Below are 25,010 nucleotides of genomic sequence, written 5' to 3' on the forward strand. Positions count from 1 at the left end.
TCCATGTAGCTTATCAAGAAGGGAATGTTGAAGCTTGTGAGGCAGAAACATGAAAATATCTTGGAGAGAGAGAAGCAGGCACATCTCATGGAAGGAATTTATTACTTTAGATAAGTGCCCATTAGAGGTGAAAGGAATATTCTGGAGAGCTCCCACCTCAGCAATTTGTATTAAGCACCAAAAAAATGGCCCAAGAAAATAGTACTCATGGAATGTGGAAGACAGAGTCCTCACTAATATCTAGGATTGGTAGGGAAGGGTCCCTCAAGTAGGACCCAGATCAGGAAGGCAGGGGTTATAACTTAGAACAGAGAAGTGAGGGAGAGAGAACATAAGTCAGAGACAAAGACTAAGAGTACTTGCAGCCAAGGATTTGTGGAAGCAGCTATTGAAAGATACATTTGGGAAAACAAAGAGAAAAAGATGGTGACACAATCTTTTACTTTGCTCCATCCAAACTCCACTGAATTGACAGTACTAGGATTTTTGTTTTAAGAAATGTTACAAAGAGAGCATACGGTAAAGGAAAGAAGATAGTAAAATTTGAAAACAGATGGACACATAGAAACCAATTTATCAAACCCTAGAAAGTTGAATCTTAAACTGGCAGTGAGAAAAGCTAAGAAGGAACACAACTGTCCACAGAATCCAAAAGGCTTAGGATTTCATGGCACTGGCTTCCTCTGGATGTGGAAGGAGGCTAAGGAAGATTTGTTGAAAGTCTATGAAGCAGTTGGAGCCTCGGACTCCCTCGCATTCTCTGGTAGCAGGATAAACTCCTCTCTCTTCTTGATGGAAAACCAACTTTCATTTTCTCGAGCAAGTCAAAAAGGTAGTCTCCGAACTGAGAACTTCCAGGAACCATCGGCAGTGTAGTTGTCATCGGGAAAACAAATTGATTTGGTGACCTTCACAAGTTGGATATTGGAAATTTCAGGATCTTCTTCCATGTAGTGGGGAAGCCAGGCCTGTCCCTTCCAGGAGGAAGATTGGAAGATCCTTCACTGTTGCATATGACCAGCTCTTAGAGATGCCAGTGTCGGAGTTTCACCCAGCCCCGCCAGATCACCATTCAGGGAAGCATAATCACCAAGCCTATCCTTACACCCAGTTTTGAATCAGCTTTTTTTTGCACTATACTAAAATATGAACCAACTACTAAGGATTATCAGACATTTGAGGAAAGCCTTACACCTGAAAGATAGAAAACAAAATGAAAAAAAAGATGTAAAAAGTAATTTCAAAGAAACAGACCATGCAGGGGGAAAAAAACACTTCAAAGCCATTGACATTTTAGTATTTTCAGAGAGATTGAAGAAGTGCTCCTGTGAAACAAGAACAGGACAGTAAGACTGGGAGGGGGACGGGTGGGGAAGGTACATATACACAAAAACACTAAGGGATCAGAATGACCTGTTGGAAATTAAAATTTTGAAAGGGGAAATGAAAAAAACAGAACTGAAGGAGTTTGGAGAGGTAAAGATGAGGGGATTTTTCAAAAGAGAGAGTGTAGTGGTAAAGGGATAGAAAAGTGGGAGAAGAAAAGATACAAAAATTAAGGTCCAATCCATGAGGTCCAATATCCAAATAACAGGAATTAGAGTTAATGTGCATAGGAAAAATGTAGAGGAAGTCATCAAAGAAGTAACTTAAAAAAATGTCTCAAAACCAAAGCACCTGAATTTTGAGACTGAAAAAATTTAAGAACACTGGGACAGCAAAAAGCTTCTATAAAGAGAGAAAACACACAGCGAACAGGTCACACATAGAGGCCTGAGGACCAGTTCCATCTTCCTTATTCCTCACGCCATACACACAAGACAATAAAACAAATTGATAAAATAAACCAGTTAGAATGAAAGGTATAATTAAAATCAGAATTAAAGATAAAATTAATGTACAAAAAGGGAAAAACCATGAAGGAATACTTACCTGCCTCTGGACAGGGAAGCAACTTACCGAATATAAAGGACATGAAAGACATTACAAAGGAAAAGGTGAACAGCACCATAAGGCATTGGAATGTATGTCAAACACACTGTAAGTGAAATAGAATTCAAGTTATAAACTAAATGGCAAACTGGGAAAATCCTATGAGCCCATATTCATATGAGCAATATTTAAATTGTGAGGTCAGAGACCTTTTAGGAGCAAGAAGGTGTCTGTGAGCCAAGGATGAACAGAGATAAAGTGTAACCCCTGGAGCGGCATTTGGGAGGAAACAGCTTGGTTTGTAGCCGTCAGTTTCAGCAGAGAAGTGGGGGCAGAACCAGAAGGTGAGAGGGGGAGGAAATGCGTTTGTGGACGCAAACTATTTTCATGTATGTTTTCAACATGTTTGGAATTGAAATGAAGGTGAGAGGGAAGACGGTAGCTTAGGTCAGGAAAGAGAGTGATAACTGATGATTTAAGAGAGACAAAGATGACTGTGATATTTAATTGACTGTGTCCTGGAATAAGGGGGAGGTGCTGATTTAAGGAATTTAACAGAAGAGATAGCCATGGAGAGAACAGAGAAAGTTCTAGAGATGGAGACACAAGCTGTTGAATTAAATATACATTTTTCTACATTTCATTTTCTACTCCACTGATTAGGGGTAATAATAGTGCCGACTTCATAAACTAGCTGTGAGCTCTCAATGAGATATTATATAGAAAGTGCTTAATAAAGGGCCTGGCAAATTGAAGTGCTAAGTATAGGTGTCTCTTGCAGTTCGTATTATATAAGGTATAAATTATAAGTGCTAAACAAGAACTACAAGAGGAGGAGGAAGAGATGGTGCTTTTTGGGTCAGTAAGGGAAGATATGGGACCAAGTTGATGTACTTGAGAAAGGGTGGAATTTAAGGACAAAGATGGAAGGGAAATATGGGAGAAATAATGGTGGAAGAGGAGGGCAGTTTAAAGTTGAATAGCATGAAGTGAAAGGGAAAATTTGAAGACATCAATAAGATAGTTAAATAATGTCCTGAGTTCAAAAATCTGTTTCAAGCATCCCATTCTCTTTCTACCTTACACTTCCCAGGGTCCTAACAGAATTATTTGACCTAATGGAGAAATTCAGCCCACAAATCAAATACTCTTTCATTCTCCATCTCTACCCTCATGTTCTCATCTCCTTTTTACGCAGGACAAATTTAATTATGCATGCTTATAATCACCATTTTGTCCCTCCTTCCAGTCATCAGTACCCTTGTTTCTCTCTCCCTGAAATATACCTGCCTGGAAAAGCCCTAACCTTGCTGGAAGCTTATTCTTTAAATGTTCCTCCTCTATGGGGAATAATTCTGTCATTGGCCTGTGTGGAGTTGCCAATAGTAGTGCAAAGTATGGGGGAAAATACCACAAAGTTATATAGTATGAGTTAAGGGCTGATACCCTTGTAAGAGTGTTTCAAAACAAGGCACACAGCCTTCCCATTTCTTCAGAATTCCACAGAGAGAAATCCCTTTTTTGGGAGGAATCCTGGGCATGTCTTGGGTTTTGTTCTAAGGGAGGGGCCCCTTCCCCCAATGCTCTTCCTTCGTATAGAGCTTGGTGAAAGCAACTTTATCAGGAAAGGGACACACAGACTTGGGGAATCAAGTGTCCTAGAAGTCATGCCAACCATATACAGGAGCTGTCTGGGAAGGCCAGCAGCCCTCTGCTTTAGGAGGCAGCTGGGGACCTCACGTTCCTTTGGACGTCCCCCAGCCATGGGAAGGATGCCACTGTTCCCACAGGAATCTGAACTTGAGCATTTTCCATCCAACTGGGGGAATATCTAGGGTCATTTTTGGACAAGCTGCTCCTTTATAACAACCTATCCCCAAACTCTGAGTGTTCATTAGGTATATCTGGAATAGGAAGAGGGAGATGTTGTTCTTTAGAGTTTAAATAAATTGCATTTTCATACTCCCTAAGAATGAGCCAGATTGTCATCAACTCCCCCCACCCCCATTTATTACAATATGTCCTACAAAGACCTGGAGAAAGTTTCACCAGCTGTGACCCTCCATCTGTCCTCTGATGTTCAAGTTGAAAAAGGAGAAGAGTGTATTGATCCTCCTTATCCCACTTTTTGCAGATTCTTTGGTGCATGAGGGTCCAGCTAAGGCAGAGGTCACTTACTGCTCACTTCACGGGTCCCTGCCATTGGTATTCATGTCTGCAGCAAACACTGGTTTGACGCACTCTTACAAAAGCCACCAGCAGGGGTCACAGAGAGCAAGTCCTTCCTTTGCTATTTTTGCCCCAAACCCTAGACCCAAAGGAAGAAGGGATTATATTTAGTCAAAGAAGCCAAACTGGCAACCCCCCTGGGGGCAGTAGTAGCAGCGGAATGGGCCCCAGCCCCAGCTGCCCTTTATCTGAATGGACCTCCAATAAGGAAAGACAGGTGCTTGGGGACCACAGGAGGCATAGGGCAGGCAAGCTGATCTTTTGAAGTCTTATTGGGGAGACAACAGGGGGAGGAAAATTAAATGCCTGGACCTCTAAAGGGAATGGGATTACCTCGTCCTGGGAGCTCCCCCTCACCCCATTTCCTTGGCTTGACTTTCACCTCCACATGGCTCTGTGCAGACCCCAGCACCAATGGTGTTTTGTGCCCAGACCACCGTGCTCTTTCCTCTGACACTTTCCTCCCATGCCGGCAGCTTTCCCAGGGAAATCTTTCCATTCCTAAGAAGGCCCTGACATTTGTATTATCTTCAAACCCCACAAAACCTGGATCTGCTCTAGGTTTCTCACAAATTTCCAGAGAATTTGTCCAGAACCAGTAATTCACAAATTCCCAATTATTCTGTAAGGTGACTCCAAGTGGATTCAGAATCTCTAGGAAGTCTCTGATTTCATACACCAGCTTATGATAGGAGTAGGCATGTTTCGCCTCTTAACAAGTGAGTCTTTTATTCCTAGGTCTCTCATTCCTTTGGGGCTGCTTTCTGGGGCAAAGGACAGGCTTGCTTTCTCTGGCCCTTGCTAGTGGCTTTTGTAAGACTGTATCAAACCAATGCTTGCTGCAGACCTGAGCTCTAGTCTCTGTAACTCTGGCTGTGGAAGGAAGCCTTTTGTTTGAGCTTACAAGTTTTTTTATTTTTAAAATATGATTTCAGATATGTTGAGGGTTGGCGGTCCTCTTTTCCTTTTCTATTTTCTTATAAGAAATCTCAGAGAAAAAAATTCAGGCAAAACACCAATGTTTTGTGAGCGGATAACACTGAAAAGGATGCCACTTACTAGAACAAGGAAGGGTAGTTCAATTGAAAGAGCTGGTTGGATAGCTGATTGGATTCAGTTGTGATTAGACTGGGGATGATGGAATTGGGGTACAGCTGATTTGATTAGAATTTTGAAGAGACATAAATCCTGATCAGCAGTTTGTTTCATTTGGCGAGGTTCTCTTGAGAAGAGAGAGTATATGTTTTCTTGAGAGAAAATAATCGCTAATTTTATCCTAAACAACCACCAGAGGAGATCTCACTGAAAAGATCATATTTAAGCTCAGCCTTGAAGGGGTAGGGGAGCTGCCTATGTGTAAAGAGCGTCAGGTAGGAGGAGGAGTGCAGGCTTTTCTGAGACCCAGCCAGGAATAGGAGAAAGCCCGGGCGGCCCAGATCATGCAGGGACGTTCAGAACATTTGGAGGATTCTAAGTAGGACAGAGTCAGTATGTCCAAAGTTTAAGGTGAAAGCACATTATTTGTAGAGGGGAAAAACTAGGAAATTATAAGAAAGGACCACTTGATATGCTAATGAGAGAGTTTGCTGATGTATCTGTTTTTCTACCTTAAACAAGAGAATGTTTCTCTTGTTTCACTGCTAAGGACACTTGCTATTTGTTTTTACATTGAAACACTTTATCTTACTGTAGAAATTTTTCTGAATGGTTTTCAAGTAAAGAGTTTTCAAATCATGAATGAATGTTCAATTTTATGAAATCATTTTTTGGTACCTATGAGATGATGTTATTTTTCATTTCCTTCATTAATATTCTGATTATATCATTAGATCTTGTGATGCTGAATCATCCTTGCATTCCTGAGATACAGTCTATTAGATCATGATGTATTATTCTTTTAGCATTTTGCTTTATTGGTTAGGTAATATTCTATTTAGCTCTAGAAAATTGTCGTCTTATCTGTTTAAAATGTTGATGTCAGATGCTCATAAGATTCTCTTGAGATTTAGAAAAATTCTCTACTATATTACTAGATCTGTGCGCTGTTTAATTCCTAGTATTGTTTATTTCTACTTTCTAGCCTTTCTTATCAGTTATGTCATGATTTGTTGCATTTCTTAGTCTCTTCAAATGACATTTTTGGCCATCGTCCTTCTATTTTGTATGTATTATTTTTCATTAATTTCATCTTTATTCTTTCTTATTTCTTTACTCCTCCTCCTTCCATTTCCTAGCTTCTTCAATCAAATGTTTAGTTCATTTGTTTTCATTCTTCCATTTTCTTTTAATACAGTGAAATATGTCTCTTAGTCTTCAGTGCTTCTCACTCGAAACTATGCTTTTAAATAAACATATGGAAATTTTTGAAAATCATAACCGCCAGATGAATGATCACAATTAGCTATTCTGATGGCTGTGTAACCAGCACCCAGATTCCAAACAAAATATTAACGTTTCTTCAGAGAACCCCTGATGTTCCCACTCACAACCTCCCTTTCTCAAAGGTAATCACTGCTCTGACTTCTAACTTAGATTACTTTACCTCCTTCTTTATATATACTTATATAAAAAGATGAAATTTCATGTAAAATTGGAATAACGGATTTGATATTCTTTTAGGTCTGGATAATATTGCCCAGTATTATGTTTGCAAAATTATCCCTATACGTTCATGCAATTTGCAGTGCTCTATTGTATTCCATTGTAGGGACTGTACCACAATGTATGTCCATTCTACTGTTGATGGACATTTGGGTTGTCTCCAGTATTTGCTACTAGAAATAATATTGTTGTGAGCATTAATGGAGGTGACTTTCCATGCACAGCTATACAGATTACCTAGACATGTGGTAACAGTTGAATCATAGCACACGTGTATGTCCAGTCTTACACATGCAATAGTTCAATTTTAGTAGATACTGTCCAAATAGTTCCCCAAAGAATGATTTCCATTCTCTTTATGAGGGTATGAGAATTCCCATTGTCCTACATCAACACTACATCCTATATTGTCAATCTTATAAAATTTTAGCCTTTCTTTGAGTGTGAGATAATATCCCATGGTGGGATCCCATGGTATTTTACTTGTACCCCTGAGTAACATTCTCCAAACATTAATGTTCAAGCTTTTGTATTCTTTCTTCTAGGACTTGTTTTAAACACTGTCCTGGAGACACTGCATTTGGAAGACCGAACACCCAGGACTGGGTGAGTCAGGAGGCCTCAGAGAACAAACCCCAGTGCCAGCTGAGGAACACCACAGAGTTGCACGTTCAGCCTCCTGTATCAGCTTCTGCCCAGAGGGCAGTCTCCTGGGGAAGCAGCAGGCCCAAAAACATCATCTCATTTACACCACAGTCCACGGGTGGTTCCTGCTGACTCAAAGACACTCACACCAATTTTGGAACAATAGCATTTTCCACCATGCTCAACCATCCAGACCATACCTGAAGACTTGAGAGTTTGTTTGTTCTTCATAATGGAAGCCATGATGTCTCAGGCTAACTGTACCCAGAACCCAAGTTGTAGAATCATGACCTTCTACCCAACTGAAGAAGAGTTTAATGATTTTGAGAAATACATTATTTATATGGAATCTCAAGGTGCACACCGAGCAGGTGTGGCCAAGATAATCCCCCCCAAGGGCTGGGAAGCCAGGAAGACATACAATGACATCGGTGACATCCTAATCCCCAGTCCCCTCCAGCAGGACGTCTTGGGCAGGGCTGGTGTGTTCACTCAGTACTCCAAGAAGAAGAAGGCCATGACGGTTGGGGAGTATCGTGACCTGGCGAACAGTGCTAAATATCAGGCACCCCCACACTCAGATGTTGACGATTTGGAGCGAAAATTCTGGAAAACCCGGCTCTACAGTTCACCGATCTATGGCGCTGATGTCAACGGCTCCTTATTTGATGCAAACACCAAGCAGTGGAACCTCAGACACCTGGGAACCATTCAGGATCTGCTGGAGCAGGAGTGTGGGGTGGTCATCGAAGGCGTCAACACACCCTACCTGTACTTTGGTATGTGGAAGACCACGTTTGCGTGGCACACTGAGGACATGGACTTGTACAGTATCAACTATGTGCACTTCGGGGAGCCCAAAACGTGGTATGCAGTGCCCCCGGAGCATGGCTGGCGCCTGGAACACCTGGCCAAGGAGCTCTTCCCGGCCAGTGCCCACAGCTGCGGGGCCTTCATGCGGCACAAGGTGGCCCTCATGTCTCCCACTGTCCTCAGGGACAACAGGATCCCCTTCAGTCGCGTCACACAGCAGGCTGGTGAGTTCATAGTGACATTTCCGTACGGGTACCATGCTGGCTTCAACCACGGCTTCAACTGCGCGGAGGCCATCAACTTCGCCATGCCGCGCTGGATCGACTATGGCAAAGCGGCCTCTCAGTGCAGCTGCGGGGAGGCCAGGGTCAGCTTTCCCATTGATGTCTTCGTGCGCACCCTGCAGCCTGAGCGCTATGAGCTCTGGAAGCGCGGGCAGGACCGGGAGGCAGTGAACCATGTGGCTCCTGCGGCCGCGGGCAGCCAAGAGCTGGGCACCTGGAAGGAGTTGTGGGCGACCAGGAGAGCCGCACTGGGCCTCCGGGACCTGCCACCCCGCCGCTCACTGAGCCCTGCCAGGCAGGTGGCCGTGGGGCGAAGGGGCCACCGCCGTGCCCCTAGGCTGCCCGCATCTCGGCGCTGCGTGCGGGCGTCTGATCCTACCTCTGTGGCTCAGGGCGGGGATGCCGCTTGTCGGTCTCTGGAGCACGGCTCAGCCCTGCTGACAACCCAGGGCCCATCTGACCTGGGTCTCCACCCAACTGGCAGGCGTGGTCCTGGCCGTCGTCCTCGGGAGCAGGGGACTCATGACCTGACTGACCAGGCCCCGGCCAAGAGGCGCCTCTTGCTCAGCACAGCATTAGCAGCTCAGGATCCCGACGCTCAGGCCCTTTCTCCAGATGGACCCTCACTGGACAACCCTGCACCACCGAGCCCTGCGTCCCCGCATTCTGCTCAGGCTTCCGGGTGCTGCAGTGTCCCTGCACCCTAAGCCCGGGGGGATGTTTTGGTAGCCCGCTTCTCTTACACGTGGAGGCTCCCTAAGTGTGGGCACGTGTACACCTCAGAGCCTTCACAACGTGCGGTGCTGCCATGGGACCTGCTGAGTCCATATTACTGATGAAAACAGCTTATTCTTCCTCCCAGACACCACTATCTCTTTGGACACTGGATGCTTGTCTCTGCAAGTGGTGGTAGAGCAGCTTCTTCAAGCAACTCTATTCAAGCTCTATTTTACTTCATGTCAACACCCTCAATTTGGACCACTCTTCTCAATAAAAAATCCCCATATCCAGCTGTTACTTCATGTCTGATGAGTTTTTGCCATACTCAATCTTGGAAAAGCAAAGGACATTCATAATGAAAATTATATAAAGATAGAATGACCTTTGTTCTTGCTGCCATGATCTTCCAGGCCTCATTTGTTCTTCTTTTCCCAATTTCAATAATTGTGACATTAGACTATTCATTTGGGATTGTTCTTCCTTCTTTAATTATGCCTGGGTTGCTATATACTTTCCTCTTAAGACTGCTTTTGCTGCATCTCACAGAAGTTGGGGCTTTGTGTTGTTGTTGTCATTTGTTTCCATATATTGCTTGATCTCTATTTTAATTTGGTCATTGATCCATTGATTATTTAGGAGCATGTTGTTAAGCCTCCATGTGTTTGCGAGCCTTTTTCCTTTCTTTGTACAATTTATTTCTAGTTTTATACCTTTGTGTTCTGAAAAGTTGGTTGGTAGGATTTCAGTCTTTTGAATTTACTGAGGCTCTTTTTGTGGCCTGGCATGTGGTCTATTCTGGAGAATGTTCCATGTGCACTTGAGAAGAATGAGTATCCTGTTGCTTTTGGATGTAGAGTTCTGTAGATATCTATTAGGTCCAGCTGTTCTAATGTGCTGTTCAGTGCCTCTGTGTCCTTACATATTTTCTGTTTTGTGGATCTGTTTTGTGGATCCTTTGGAGTGAGTGGTATGTTGAAGTCTCCTAAAATTGCCTCCTTTAATTCTGTTAGTATGTGTTTCATATATGCTGGTGCTCCTGTGTTGGGTGCATATATATTTATAATGGTTATATCCTCTTGTTGGACTGATTCCTTTATCGTTATGTAATGTCCTTCTTTATCTCTTGTAACTTTCTTTGTTTTGAAGTCTATTTTGTCTGATACTAGTACTGTAACACCTGTTTTTTTCTCCCCATTGTTTGCATGAAATATCTTTTTCCATCTCTTGAGTTTTAGTCTGTGCATGTCTTTGGGTTTGAGGTGAGTCTCTTGTAAGGAGCATATAGATGGGTCTTGCTTTTTTTATCCATTCTCTTACTCTGTGTCTTTTGATTGTGCATTCAGTCCATTTACATTTAGGGTGATCATTGAAAGATATGTAGTTATTGCCATTGTAGGCTTTAGTTTCGTGGTTAGCAAAGGTTCAAGGTTAGCTTCTTTAGTATCTTACTGTCTAACTTGACTTGCTTATTGAGCTATTATAAACACTGTCTGCTGATTCTTTATTTCTCCCTTCTTATTTCTCCTCCTCCATTCTTCATATGTTGGGTGTTTTGTTCTGTGCTCTTTTGTGTTTCCTTTGACTGCTTTTGTGGGTAGTTGATTTTATTTTTCGTGTTTAGTTAGTATTTGGTTGGTCTGCTTTCTTTTCTGTGATTTTATATTCTCTGGTGACATTTCTCTGGGAGCCTTAGGAGTGCTCCCATCTAGAGCAGTCCCTCTAAAATACCATGTAGAGGTGGTTTGTGGGAGGCAAACTCCCTCAATTTTGCTTGTCTGGGAATTGTTTAATCCCTCCTTCATATTTAAATGATAATCCTGCTGGATACAGTATTCTTGGTTCAAGACCCTTCGGTTTCATTGCATTAAATATATCATGCCATTCTCTTCTGGCCTGTAAGGTTTCTGTTGAGAAGTCTGATGATAGCCTGATGGGTTTCCTTTGTAGGTGACCTTTTCCCTCTGTCTAGCTGCCTTTAATACTCTGTCCTTGTCCATGATCTTTGCCATTTTAATTATTATGTGTTTTGGTGTTGTCCTCTTTGGGTCCCTTCTTTTGGGACTTCTGTGTGCTTCTGAGGTCTGAGCACCTATTTCCTCCCCCAGTTTGGGGAAGTTTTCAGCAATTATTTCTTCAAAGTCACTTTCTAGCCCTTTTTCTCTCTCTTCTTCTTCTTCTTGTACCCCTATAATGTGAATATTGTTCCATTTGTATTGGTCACACAGTTCTCTTAATATTCTTTCATTCCTGGAGATCCTTTTATCTCTCTCTGCATCAGTTTCTCTGTGTTCCTGTTCTCTGGTTTCTATTCCATTGATGGCCTCTTGCACCTCGCCCATTCTGCTTTTAAGTTCTTCCAGATATTGTTTTATTTCTGTGTTCTCCCTCCCAACTTTATCCATCCGCTCTTGCATTTTTCTCTGCAGCTCCATAAACATGGTTATGACCTTTATTTTGAATTCTTTTTCAGGAAGATTGGTTAAATCTATCTCCCCATGTTCCCTCTCAGGTGATGTCTGTGTGATCCTGGTCTGGATCAAATTCTTCTGCCTTTTCATGGGGATATAAGTAGTCATGAGCAGTTGACGCACATATTAGCTGGGAGAAGAAAGTCCTTTCCCGCTTGCTCTTCGCCTTCCTCTACTGCGAGAACAGCAACCCCTAGCGGCTTGTGCTGGGCAGCTGCGTGTCAATGGGTCTCTGAGTCGGCCTGGGCAGCTGTTGGGGGGAGGCTGTGCACAGCTGCTGTGGGCCTGGCTGGTCTCAGGCTGCTGTCCCGCTATGGCGGGGCTGCACCAGAGGGGGAACAGGCGGGAGGCTGTTTGTCACTATGAGGGGCCTCAGAGCTGCCCTTCGGCCCAGGGTGTTAGGGCACCTGGAGTTCCTTGGGATTCCCAGCTGCTGGGCTGAGTGTGCTGGGATGCTTCCATCCATCTTTGAGGCTCCTGTCCCTTTAAGACTTTCAAAAAGCACCCACTTTTCTTTTGTCCCAAGAGTGCCAGCTGTGGGAACCCGCTCCCAGGTTTTACGGTTCCATTTCCCTAGTATCCAGCACACCACACACTGTGCGCCTGCACATCCCAGTGCAGATGACCAGGATCAATAAGGGTATTTAGCAGTCCTGGGCTCCCACGCCTCCCCTGCTCCAACTCCTCTCCTCCTGCCGGGGAGCTGGTGTGGGGGGTGCGCTCAAGTCCCACCAGGCCGCGGCTGTCTTACCCTCTTCATGAGGCACTCGGTTTTCGCAGGTGTAGATGTAGCCTGGCTGTTGTATTATAGCTTCTGGTCTCTCTTTAAGAATAGTTGTATTTGTTGTATTTTCAAAAATGTATATAGTTTTGGGAGGAGATTTCTGCTGCCCTATTCATGCTGCCATCTTGGCTCGTCCCTCTTCTCAGCTAGTACTTTTATATTTTTAAATATTTTTCATGTCTATGCTCCTGATGGTTCCTTACAACATACCAGTGAAGTCAATGAAGATGTGTATTCTTGTCCTTGCTGGACAGGTGAGAGCAGGAAGCATAGAAGGGTTGAGTGTCTGCCAAGTCCTCCAGCCAGTTACCCACTAAGTCACCTGGTCAGTCACCCACTAAGTCAGCCATCCAGGCCACCCAGCCAAGTCACCCTGCCAAGTCACCTACTAAGTCACCCACTTAAGCCAATCAGCTAAGATACCCATTAAGCCACCCAGCTAAACCCTCAGCTAAGTCATCCACTAAGTCGCCCACTAAGCAACCCAGATAATCCACCCAGCCAGTCACCCAGCTAAGCCACTCAGCTGAGTTACCCATTAAGCCACCCAGCTGAACCCCCCAACCAAGTATTTCACTGTCACCCCCTAAGCCACCCAGCGAAGGCCCCCAGCTGTCACTCAGCTGTCACCCAGCTGTGGAGCTGGCACTTGAGCCCAGCTCTTCCAGCCCAGTGCAGTGCTCCCCATGCTCAAGTTCATATCACTGTCCTGGTATAAACAAGGACCCCCCCCAAGTCCTCTATTGAGTAGTGTCTGAAGGTCAGGAGGAGGTGCTATTTCTTTCCAGAACAAACAAATCGTAGTAGGAGGAATATGGGTCTCAAATCCAGGAAACCCGGGGTCTAGTTACCGGCCTGTTCCTGTTACTATGCGGCCCAACCCTTTGAATCCTTGGGTGTTACACATTTTTAAATTTTCCCCCACAAACTACTGTGAAAAGGTGGTGTGAAGCCCAGTTGCAAAGTAGTTTGCTCCAAGCCCCGACCCCGCATGTGTGAAAGCTGACACATGTCACGTCACCTCTCTGTGGCTGTCTTCATCTACACCAAGACCAGTGGTTCTAGGACTTCTGGGAGGACCTCAGGGCTCTAACTGCCAAGCCTCAGAGCATCTTGTTCCCCGGCTGGAAGCTGAGAGAAGTAACCCCCATGGGCAGGCAGCCTCCTGCTGCTGGTTGGAAGGACGCCGGTGAGGGAGTGAGGGGTGCAGGGATGATGACGTGGCGACCAGCTTGGGGGGATCCTCAGGTGACACTTATACCTCACGTGGTTTGTTCAGTCCTTTGAGGAGGAGAAGGGTGGTCTGCCTCCTGGGCACTGTCCGCTTTGGGCCTCATCCGCTGAGCAGACAAGAAACCTTCCTGAGTTGCATGACTCCTGCTGTCAGAAAGATCATCATGTAAAACCCTTGTGTTACTGAGGGGAAACTGAGGCCCAGAAAAGTTAACTAACTTGTTCAAGGCCACACAGTGGGTTAACAGGGAACCAGCAGAACCGACTCCAGATGTAGGTGTTCTGACAAAGATTATTGCCCACCTTCCAGAACCTTCTCTGGCCCTTCCCTTCTGGCAGTTAAATTGCCAGTGGAAGGAGCAAAGCTGTAACAATATTGGGACAACTCCATTCAAGTGGGGGTTTTGGACATGGGGTTTTGGAGGACTTCACGGTAACACTGTCCAAGGCTAACAACCCCAGCATAAGTCTTGGGGCTCTCAGAGCTCCCACGGCACCCCCAAGTGCTGTCTCCTCCTGGCACCCACAAACTGTGCCTAAGCCTGCACAGCCTGTGGCAGGGGCCAGCCCCTACTCCCTCCGGGACAAGGAATAGCCTGGGCTGAGGCAGCTGCAAGCACAGGGCAGAGAGAAGCGTGAGCAGGTCCCAGAGATGGAGCAGTGTTCCGCTGGTCATAACCAGGAAGGAGGGGGACCTCCTGACAAGTTTGGGAAGCAGTTACAAGCCACTGACTTGATTGTTTTCCTTTATCTCCATGTGTTGATACTTATTACTTGGCTTGTTATCTAAGGGTTATTTAATCTATGTTTTGTAATTACTTCCCTTCTATCTTTCCCTCAGATGGTCATGCTTTTTTATTTGCTTTGAAACACGGACCTACATTTTCACATGTGCAGGAGTCAATTATGCTGCCAGCTTTCCCATGGTGTACAGTGAAATGGCTCAGTCAGGGTCTGGATGCCTTGTCCCCCATCCTCACCCTGGTCTGGGAGCCCTCCCAGCCCTGAGCTTTCCCCACTCCTGCTCAGCTTGGACCCCAGAAGGCTGGGAGGCCAGGGAAAGAGGAAAGGCTTCCCCAGGAGGCCCCTGGTTCCCTAGGGGAAAAGGGTCTGTTGTGGGCATGGGTGGTAGGGATAAGACAGGCAGCATGGCGGCAAGTGTGGATGGTAGTGGTTTCAGGAATGAGACTTCATGGAGCTCAGTGTCTGAAGTACTTGATACACCACACGCATGTCTGCCTGGGCTGGGCCTTGGACAGGTGGAAACCACGTTCTCCAAGGGGGAACTGCATCAGGGCCTGATGAGTTCGAGGGCACTTGCAAGTTTAATAGGGAAACTATTTAAAATCAGGCTTTACCAGAAAATCCAGGCCCTTCTGCTGCTATTCTTAGACAATCTCTCAGGTTTCTGTAGAGGGCACAGAGGGAGCAAGCATCCTGGCTGAGATCCAGATCTGGTTTTACCATTCATATGCTGGGCGAGGTTCGGCAGAGCACTCAACATTTCTGAACCCAGAGTGCCATTTAACACAGGGATGTTAATACCTCACAGGAATACTGCAGAGGTGAAATGCACTGAAGTGCAGATGACACTTGCTCTCTGATTTAGTAACTAGAAGATTAACAAAAGAGATCATTGATCTAGTTTAACACCTGCATTCTCAGTACTTGGTATCAACACAAGAAGCAGCAGACTCAGGTCATGCTGCCCTTGTTACCACTGTTCTCACTGTCTGAACCTAGGAATTAAAGAGATCTGGATGGCGGGGGACATTTGTCTGTGAAAGTGATTTTCAGGCTAATGTGCTAATAAATTTTGGTTTCTCCATTTGGTCATGTAGCACATGTTTATTAAGCTTCTGCTGTTGGAGGAGCCCCACAGCAGAGTTGGGAGCCCAGCCATGCCATGGGAGGCTCTGCGACTTGCAGGGCATGAGATGCAATGCCAAGACTCCCTGACCTGAGAGACAGGTCCACCTTTGTACATGGCCAGGAAGAGGCACCCAATCCAGACTGGGTCAGGGAGAGCCTCCCAGAGAGGGTGACGTCTGTGCTGGAGAAGCAGGGGAGGCAGAGGGAGGGCATGTGAAAGTCCCAAGGGCACAGTCCTTCATTCACTCAGTCATTCATTCACTCACTGATTCATTCTGCAAGTACTTATGAGAGCCTGCTGTGTGTTGGGTGCTGGGGATGTAGGGTGGTATAGAGCAAACCCTTGCCTCTGCCCCCACGCAGCTGGCTTCCTGGTTGGAAGAATGTACTGAGCATTTGGAATTCAGACACTGTTAGGTGCTCTGCAAATAAACTCCAATATATCAGTGACTTAATGACTGAAAAATTCTTTTCTAATTTCTAATTTGTAATGAAAATTTCCAAATGTGTCCATTGAGTTCATTGGCAGAAGGCTGGCAGAAAGGGTGCCGGATCATGGAGGATGGCATTTTTGGGGCACGACATCCATCACAAGGCACATGGGTTGAGCACATCGACTTACCAGGGGGCTGGGAGGTCAGTCTAACCAGGTCCAGGAGGAGGACAAAAGAGGTTTGGTAAACATCTCTGCCTTAGGAAGAGGGACAAAAATCAAGACAACTAACATAATTTCAGTTTAGTGACAATTGCTGGGAAGAAAAGACTGACGTAACAGTAAATGAATAGCTGTGTGCATCATGTGACTCTCCGTGTGAGTGTATGCAGATGACCGTGTGGCCGCGAGCCTATGTTCTTGCTCCTGAGTGTGTTTCTGTGTGTGACAGCACGACTGTGCATTAGGATGACTGTCACCTGCTTCTGTGTGAGTCAGGAGGCAAACCTCTGCTCTGGCAGGCCTGTCACACAGCTGGAGGGGACTGGATCCTGAAGGGTGACTGCCCAGAGTTGCAGGATGGGGCTGAGGGTTTGGGAATGTGTAGACTCTTTATTGAGTCCAATTGGTATTTGTCTCAAACAGGAATCTGGTCTCCACAACCCATGTCCCAAACTTGTGCCGTGGGGAAGCTGTCTACTTCCTTCTCCTGGGAAATCCCTATTGCAGCCAGAGGGCACTGTGAGGTTCAGGGAGCTGGTCTGGGTGTGCCTGGTGAGGGCCCAGGGGCCAGTGGGGTTGGCTCCCCTGACCTTCCCCACAAGCAGGCATAATCTGGGTGCCAAAACCCCAAAGTGCGCTTGTTAGTACTGTGATTTAATTGTGAGGGCCTCACTAAAACCACTCTGAACATAAGTGAGAAGTAACCCTTGACAGAGTAGGGGTGGCAGTCACCCCACATTGAATCCAGTCTGTTTGAACATTCAGAGAGCTGGAGGTGATTTCAGCTGAAGCTAAATGAAATGAGAGAAGCATATTCCTGAGGCTGACTCACACAGCACTGTATATGAAGCCTTAATGATGACAAACCAGTGATGGAGAAAATACAGTCCTTTCCTGTTAACCAGACAAGGATATACACATTCTCCCCGGACTGTGGAAGGTAATCTCCAAAGCTGTAGTTCACATCCCACCACTTTATGAATACTTGGACTGGAGCACAGTGCACAGACACACACACGAGCCCCTGCCCCAGAGCCGACCTTGCAGAGGCCCAGCCTGGGCCGCCTCCCAGCAGGTGGAATCTCTCCTGAGGCAGAGACCATGGGTGGCTGGTGAGCTCTGTGGGGTGCAGCCAAGCTGAAAGCCAGCGCCAAATGGAAAGCTCGCCTTTGTGCAGGGCCCAGAGTGGCAGATGCCCAACACTCCCCAGTCATTGCTTGGGCCTGTGGGGACCCTGTGGGAGGTGGTTTGAGTCACATCAGAGATAAGCCCCCAGGGAAGGCTGTGTCTCTCCTCCTGAGATGCCATTTGCTATCCAGCCTCTGGGGGAGGGATGCACAGTCACTGTCATTTTCTGTGGTGACACCTGCTGGCAGGAAGGGTGTCAGGAGCACCTGACTTGGTGCCTGAAGACCTGAGCACCAGCCCTCGCTCCACGATGCCAGGCACGATGCCCTCCTCTCAGCCAAAGCTCCAGGCTCCCAAATGCACACGGGTGTCTGTAACGCCAGGGGCAAAACACCTTTGAAACTGAAATCAGTCAAAGGGAGAAATTAAGTGGGAGAAACCCATTTATATAATTATAAGCAGTTGTCCATCTCTGCTTGCCCATGTCTCTGGTGACCCAGCTGCCAAAAGGGACCCCACCCAACCTCTCAGGTCCAGATATGCCCCCCTCCCCAGTGTAATCACCTATTGATACGGAGATGGACTACTTCTTCCCACCGGAAACACCTATTTTAATGGAGAGGCACTAAGGCCAGGCAAGAGATTCTGGAAATATTGCAATTTTACCCACAGTACACCCCTCCAGAAATCTCTCCTCACAATCTACTCACTCCCCTTCTTCTGCAATGGTCCTTGGGTGAGAAAACTGAAGCCCTGTAACCAGACTAATAATATACATTAACAACAGCAGTAACATCATAATAATCCTCAAGCTGAAGGATTCAGCTAGGTCCAAAGTCCTATGCTGGTTAAGTCCACAGCTCATCCATTCCACAGGTGGTCGGTGGGAACAGGTAGGGAGTTCAGAGCAATCACCAGGCAGCAGCTGTATCCGGGAGCCACGTCCAGGCCACAGGGCCTGTGGAAGAAAAAATAATCTTAAGGGCAATAAGATACAAGTTTTAATGACACCAGCATAGGCAAATCTTGTCTATCAGGTAGGATGCATGCAAGAGAGTGTTCCTGTGATAGGACAGTGGGAGGAATGGGTTCTCATCCTAGTCTAGTATATTAGACTTTCACTCCCCGACCTGTGGGCATTACAAGTGGGTAGATATATAGGGCTACGGGAGGTACATGCGCTGGCCATAAAGATAAAGCAAAACTTTCCCATAAATGCTCTTATCTCCCAGATGTTTTTGGTACACTACTGTGATCTTTGGGGGCCACTCTGCTGTTACTACACGAATACACAGGAGGCCAGCTTCCAGGCCTTTTCCCCAAGATGCCAGAAGGCCCAGCCATCGCTGGTCCATGTGTCGAAATGTCCTGGGCCACATCCACTCAACAGAGTCTCCAAGGTTTAATGCAGTAGGGGCTGGCAGCAGGATGTTGCTCTGCTGGCCATATCCTGGCTTAAATAACTCCTCTTTGGTTTGTATGTATGTTTAGGAGAGGCAGCAAGGTGCGTGAGCATATCCACAGGGCTCAAAGCTCCTTTATGTGGCTTCTCATTCAAATGCCACAGCACTGTCCATAGGCGAGCTGACCAGCCCTGTAGATTATTGTTGTCTGACTTCAGGCCAGATTTCAACAAACCATTGCACCTCTCTATCATGCCTGCCCCAGTAGGGTTATATGGTACGTGAAACTTCCACTTTATCCTTAATTGCTGCACCCATTCTTGTAATGCATATCCAGTAAAATGGGTGCCTTGATCACTGTGAATCACCTGTGGCCTGTCATGGGCTGCAAAGAGATGCTCTATATCTCTTCTGGTGGTTTGCTGAGTGACATGACATACAGGAAAAGCAACCAACAGGCCAGTATCTGTGTCCACACGAGTCATGGCATACCGATATCCTTCTGATATGGGCAGAGGCCTAATATGGTCTATCTGCCACCTGAGAAGGGGTATCAGCTCCTTCACTATTGTCCCGTGTTGCTGTGGGACTCAGTGTAAATCCCTCTTAGAGCACACAAGGCACTCCTTCCAGGCTCTGCTGCCTTCTTCAAAAGTCAACGACAAGCCCCACTGAAGGGCTACAGCCGACATTGTCTTTTGCCCCGCATGCAATAAACACTGATGTAACCATTGGGCTACATCAGAGGCAGGCTTTCCTTCTAGCCAGCGCACCTGGGACAATGTGTCTGCATCATCACTTGCTGGGGATGCCAAAAGCAACTGGCCAGTCACATGATAGACAGTAACAGTCTTAGTCTGACCAGAGGCCCATAGGTCTTGCCACAGCTCTTGCCCCCAAAGGGGCCAGTGACCCTGGTCCAGGTGACTCTGGTCAGTAGCCACAGAGTCAAGCCCCGATAGACTGTCAGTGCAGACAGCTATAGGGGAGAGCTCCTGGGTGATCACAAGCCATACTGCCCACAACTCAGCCCATTAGCTGCTATTTCCTTCTCCATCCTCCATCCATATTGTCTCAGTTTTAGGATGGAAAGCCACAGCCCTCCACTTCGGGGGTGGCCCATGACTGGAGCCATCTATACAGTCATGGGCATCTTCAGGTATATGGCTTTCTCCTCCTGATAAGAACTCTTGGCTACCAGTGGTTCAAAAGTAAATTCTTTCCTGCTTTCCACTGGTATAAGTCACTGGCCCCAATAAGCGTTGGAGTTCTCCACTTAGAGGACTATTGGAGAGGGCTCTATGCTGCTGTAAGTATGTACCCCATATGACCAGTGTAGATGTCCCTCTGTGGCATTTGGGTCCAGTCTCTCACGCACCCCATGATGGGATAGGTGGTTATTATCTTGATTGGAGCTGTTCTGGTGAAGGGCTCCATAGCCAGTAAGGCATGGTACACAGCAGCCAGTTGCTTCTCTATCAAGGTGTACCAGACCTCTGTGCCTTTCTATAGTTGTGACCAGAATCCAATAGGTTGGCATGTCCATTCAAACTGCTGCCAAAGGTCCCACCCATGATCATCTTTGGTTACATGAACATCTCGCTCACAGGGCCTTGGTGACTCCCACAGCCTCCCGTCTCCAGAGGGAGCGGGTGTGAAGGCCTCCGGGGTGTGCTGACTCTCCCCAGGCATCAGTCACCATAGCTGTTTGCCTTTTCCTCACCTGGAGAGCCCAGAACTTAGAACAAGGAGCACATGTGCCTTGGCCCCTTTGGGTGACTCAGCAAGTACCGCAGCCCGGGTGCCCAATAAGCAACAGAAATCTTTTCCTCCTACCGCTGGAGTCTGGAAGTCCGGGATTAGGGTGCCAGCCTGGCTGGGCCCTGGCACGGGCTGCCTTCCAGGTGGCAGTCTGCAAACTTCGGGCTGTGTCCTCATGTGGAAGGAAGGTCAGGGGAACCATGGGGGAGCCTCTTAAACAGCACTAATCCCATCCACGAGGGCTCCACCGTCATGACCTGATCGCCTCCCAAAGCCCCACCTGCTAATGTCATCAAATTGGGACCTATGATTTCATAGATGGACTTTGGGGGACACAATGTCAGATCCCAGCTACATGCTTCAGACAACTCCGTAGTGGGGTGTTTTTCACACTCAGCTCATCAGAGCTGTAGTGATTCTAGAGTGGCCCCAAACTAGTCAGAGAGCGTGAGGTGCCTGGGTGCGTGTGTGGGTGTGTGCGTGTGTATGTGTGGGCTTCTAACTGAGCAGCTCTGTGTCCTCAGCCTTACCCGAGGGGGCAGAGGCCTTGTTTGAGTGACATCAAAAGCTCCTATTGCCCCTGGAGAGTCAGATACCAAGGAAAGGGTTGTGAATATTAACCACAGTCCTTGTCCTTCAGAAAGTCTGGACCTGATGGGGAAACAGTTCCACGTGGCTGAAAGAGGATGAGGCTGGCATGCTGACATTCTAAGTGGGGGGACAGGTGAGAACTGGGAAGCAGCTGAATGGGGCAATTGTAGGCTGTGGATGGGCTGCAAGGAAAATACAAAGCATGACTCACAGAGTGGCTGGGCAAGGGGGTGTCCAGAGACTCCTGTGAAGGGGCATTTGAGCTGAGACTTGAAGGAGGAGGGGCAGTGCAAAGGCCCAAAGGCAGAAACAGGTTTGGTCTATTTGAGGCCCAGGATGGAGACTGATGTGAATGGGCCCTGAGTAGAGGACAGAGGGTGGAAAGCAAGGGGGAGGTCCTATAGGGCCAGAGGATTTGGGACAGAGCAGGCTAGTGGGAGAAGGTGGCCTTGACCCCAGCAGAATCATCTCAACGCAGCATAAGCCGTGCCACGGCACCGGGCCAGGCAGGGCACAGAGAAGGAAACTGCATTCTGGGGTCTCTTCAGATAAGCTTTGATGTTTGAGTTGGATTTTGAGGACCCCGGAGGAGCTTGCTGGGGGGGAAAAGGTGTAAAGAAGGCCCTTGCAGCCTGTGACGGCAGGAGGTGCTTCTGGAGGCAGTTCACAGTGGAGGCTGTGGGGGCTGCGGCCCAAGCTCAGGGCCGCTCATGTCTGACCCTGCACACAGTTCAAAGGGGTTTAGACTTTATACTGGCAGGATGGAGAACACTGGAAGGCTTTTCCTGGGCCAGGGCTCCCCTGAAACCAGAGGTGCACTGTGCAGGCCCTTATCCCGCCAGGCTGCTGGGGAGGGCAGGCTGCCAAGACTCAGGGCAGAATACTTTGCAGTGTGGAGGCATGCTGCCCTCTGGGTGGTAGGGGCACAGCCCATGACGGGGTGGGTGCAGGCCTTGTGGAGTCCTGCCCACATGCACCTCAGAGGGTCTAAGGACAGGCAAGGGGAAGTCAAGCATTCAAATAGGTCTGTGAGGTTGTGGGGGGCCATCGTGCTGACCCTGGCCTGGAAGTGACACACCTGTGTGTGGCTGTGTGCATCTGAGTTCACACACTTGGGCCAGGAAGGTCCATATACCTCTGTATGTCCAGATGGGTCAAAGACTCTTCCCACACTGTGCACGTGTGTGAGCACACACGCGGTGATGTTGAGAACCCGGTGTGCCTTTGCATGGCCTGTGTATTCTTGTGCGCTTGTGTATATGCAGTCATAATGCAGGTTAGCAATTATTTAGCATGTGCCAGGCTGTATTCTATTTCAAGTGACATAAGCCGCCAGAGCTTGTCCCAGTGCCTTGTCTTTGACGAGCATGCTGTGTGTGTGCATCTTCATGCACACACATCAGTGGACACAGTTGGGTATGTGCTCATTCAATAAGGGAAGAGAGATGAAGGAAGAGCTATATTTAATTTTGTAAAGCACTTCTCAAACAGCTTTGTCTGAATTGAACCCAGAACCCTTGAATTTGCAGCAGACTGTAGTCTGCATGGAAACAAAACTGGCCTTGACGGTGCCTCATTTCAACTCCAGACAGAGAATCCTCATTAAACGAATACCCCCTTTGCCTGGAGTGGTGCAGAGCCCTATAAACATGCCCTCCTTTGAAAATGGAGCAACCTGTCCTAGGTGCCTCTGACCCTCCAGAGCTGGTTACTTCATCAAGAGGAGTTATTCCCTGGTTGAGAGACTTTTTAAAACAACTTATCTCAGCACTTGTGATAATTCTGCCTGACCCGACCAGAGGAAAATCTGGCTTGGGAATTGAATTGTGGGTCTGTTAATGGAGAGCTGAAGCTGGAGGCTTTAAAATGTACCCTTGAGGTGAGGAAGCACTTTCCACTTCTCTTTACACCTTTTAAATGTGTCCTCATCCCTTCATTTCATATTTCTCTCGATAAATAACAGGATTTCTTGTCATCCAGTGATGGTCCTCCGTATGTTTTTTTTTTTATTTTTATTTTTATTTATTTATTTATTTATTTTTTCCTCCGTATGTTTTAATGGTAGGGAAGGTCCTCACTGGCTGTAATGAGCCAGAAAGTGGTGTTTACGAGGAAGATAACATACACTTTGCAAAAGAAGCGAGAATAAATGGGTTGTTTCATTTTCTCCAGAAAACAAAAACAAAACAAGTCCAACATAATACTCAGATGTGTACACATGTTGCCAGAATTTGGGTTTCAAAATCTATAATGATAAGTTGGTGTCTTTGAAGTCAAGCAGGTAGATCTGAGAACAGTGAAGACAGCACTTGGAAGCCAGAGGGGGACTTAAGGCTTTTACCTGGCATGTGGATTAATGTAATTAAACAAAAATTCAGTATCTCCTAAATCCGTACTGAGTTACCTCATGTCTGGAAAGAGAATCCTGATTTTAAATAAATGAGAGTCTAATGTCTACATCTGGTGGTCAGACTCACCTGACACCCGCCTCAGGGACGTGACTGCCAGCCCCAGCCCCACCCTGCTTGCCTGTGCTCTCCGCCTGGCACCCAGCACACTCTCCCTTGGGGTGCTGCCTCCAGACACCCCCACCCACTGGCCAAGGCTGGTGCTCTAACGCAAAGGGCTTTACACCGAGCTCTACCCGTATTTGCCCAGGCAGGAGGAAGTCTGTTTCAGGGAGCCCTGCTCAGGAAAGACCGCTCTACATCGCCCCCTTCGGCTTCAAAAAGGATGGCTGTGTGTTCTGTGACTACACCCGCTTTTCCTCACTGGGATCTCTGTGAATAAAGGGCTGGCTATTTTGCTCTGCTCCAGTACATGGCAGGCTTCCCTCAGAACAACCTGCTTGCACTTTACTTCTGTATTCAATTGCTGTCATTGCTGTTTAATCAGTTTTATTAACATATAATTTACATTCAATAAGAGTTATCAACTTTAAGTATACAATTTGATGCATTTTGACAAGTTTGCATTGTAGAATATCTATCACCACAATGAGTTATAGAAGATTTTCCTTATGTCCATTTTAGTCTAGCCCCCATGACCCCTGGGAATTGGCACCCATATTTCCTTTTCTGTCGCTGTGTCTTTTTGTTTCCAGAATTCATGAAGTCTTTCGCATCCATTTTCTTTCACTTAGCATATGGCTTTTGGTATTCATTCACGATGTTGCATGCATTGGCAGGTCATTCATTTTCATTGTTGAGCAGTGTACTGATATGTTGAGCGTTGTACTGATATGTGACAGTTAATTCTGTTTTTCACAGTTTGAGACTATTATAAATAAAGCTGCACGCACCCTCCCCCGGGTCCCGCAGGCCTGGGGGCTTCCCTTGTGGGCCCTGCCTTGTGCTCCCTCTGCTGGACTGGCCCCACCAGTAGGCAGAACACCACTGGCATGGCGGAGAGGGAGAGAGGCTGGGGTCGGTGTCCCTCTGTCATGTGGGGTCACCGAGGGCTGGCTGCTTAGGGGGCTCGCTCCCCACGGCTTCTCCTTCCAGACTCCAGTCCTGTCTGCCCAACACCCTTTCAAGAATCTGGCAGGAGGTGGGGGTGCTGCTGTTGCTGCTCTTGGGAACTTGATCATTTTTAGTGTTTTCTCTGCATTCTGTCCTTCCCTGAATCAGTAGTTGCTCAATGACCAATCTGAGTGTGCCTCGATGTACTTCTGCCTGATGCGATCTGTACCCCACAGAAGCCTGGCCTTTCTTGAGAGCTGGTGGGTGGATGGTGCAGCAGAAGGCCACTGTGACTGGGGGCTTCAGGGGTACAGCTGGGATAGGGAAAGGAGGGGACGTGCAGTATGTGGCCCCAAATAGGGGAAGCTTGGGTGTAGCCCCTTTCCTTTCCCTCCTCCCAGCTACCCCAATGAAATCTGGAGGAATTATA

At 47.0% G+C, this 25,010-nt stretch overlaps 1 protein-coding gene across 1 annotated transcript; it reads left to right on the forward strand.

The window, feature by feature from the left end:
* Positions 1-7,561: 7,561 nt before the first annotated feature.
* LOC130680469 (lysine-specific demethylase 4D-like) lies at positions 7,562-9,211 on the forward strand. The gene has a single exon (XM_057491095.1). The coding sequence runs from the start codon at positions 7,640-7,642 to the stop codon at positions 9,209-9,211; it is 1,572 nt and encodes a 523-aa protein (XP_057347078.1). The 5' UTR covers positions 7,562-7,639.
* Positions 9,212-25,010: the final 15,799 nt, after the last annotated feature.

The sequence above is a fragment of the Manis pentadactyla genome, chromosome 13, assembly GCF_030020395.1.
Source record: "Manis pentadactyla isolate mManPen7 chromosome 13, mManPen7.hap1, whole genome shotgun sequence".
Lineage (NCBI taxonomy): Eukaryota > Metazoa > Chordata > Mammalia > Pholidota > Manidae > Manis > Manis pentadactyla.

What these genes read in the sequence shown, in the direction of transcription:
- LOC130680469 (XM_057491095.1), top strand. Translation starts at nt 7,640, where the DNA reads ATGGAAGCCATGATGTCTCAGGCTAACTGTACCCAGAACCCAAGTTGT.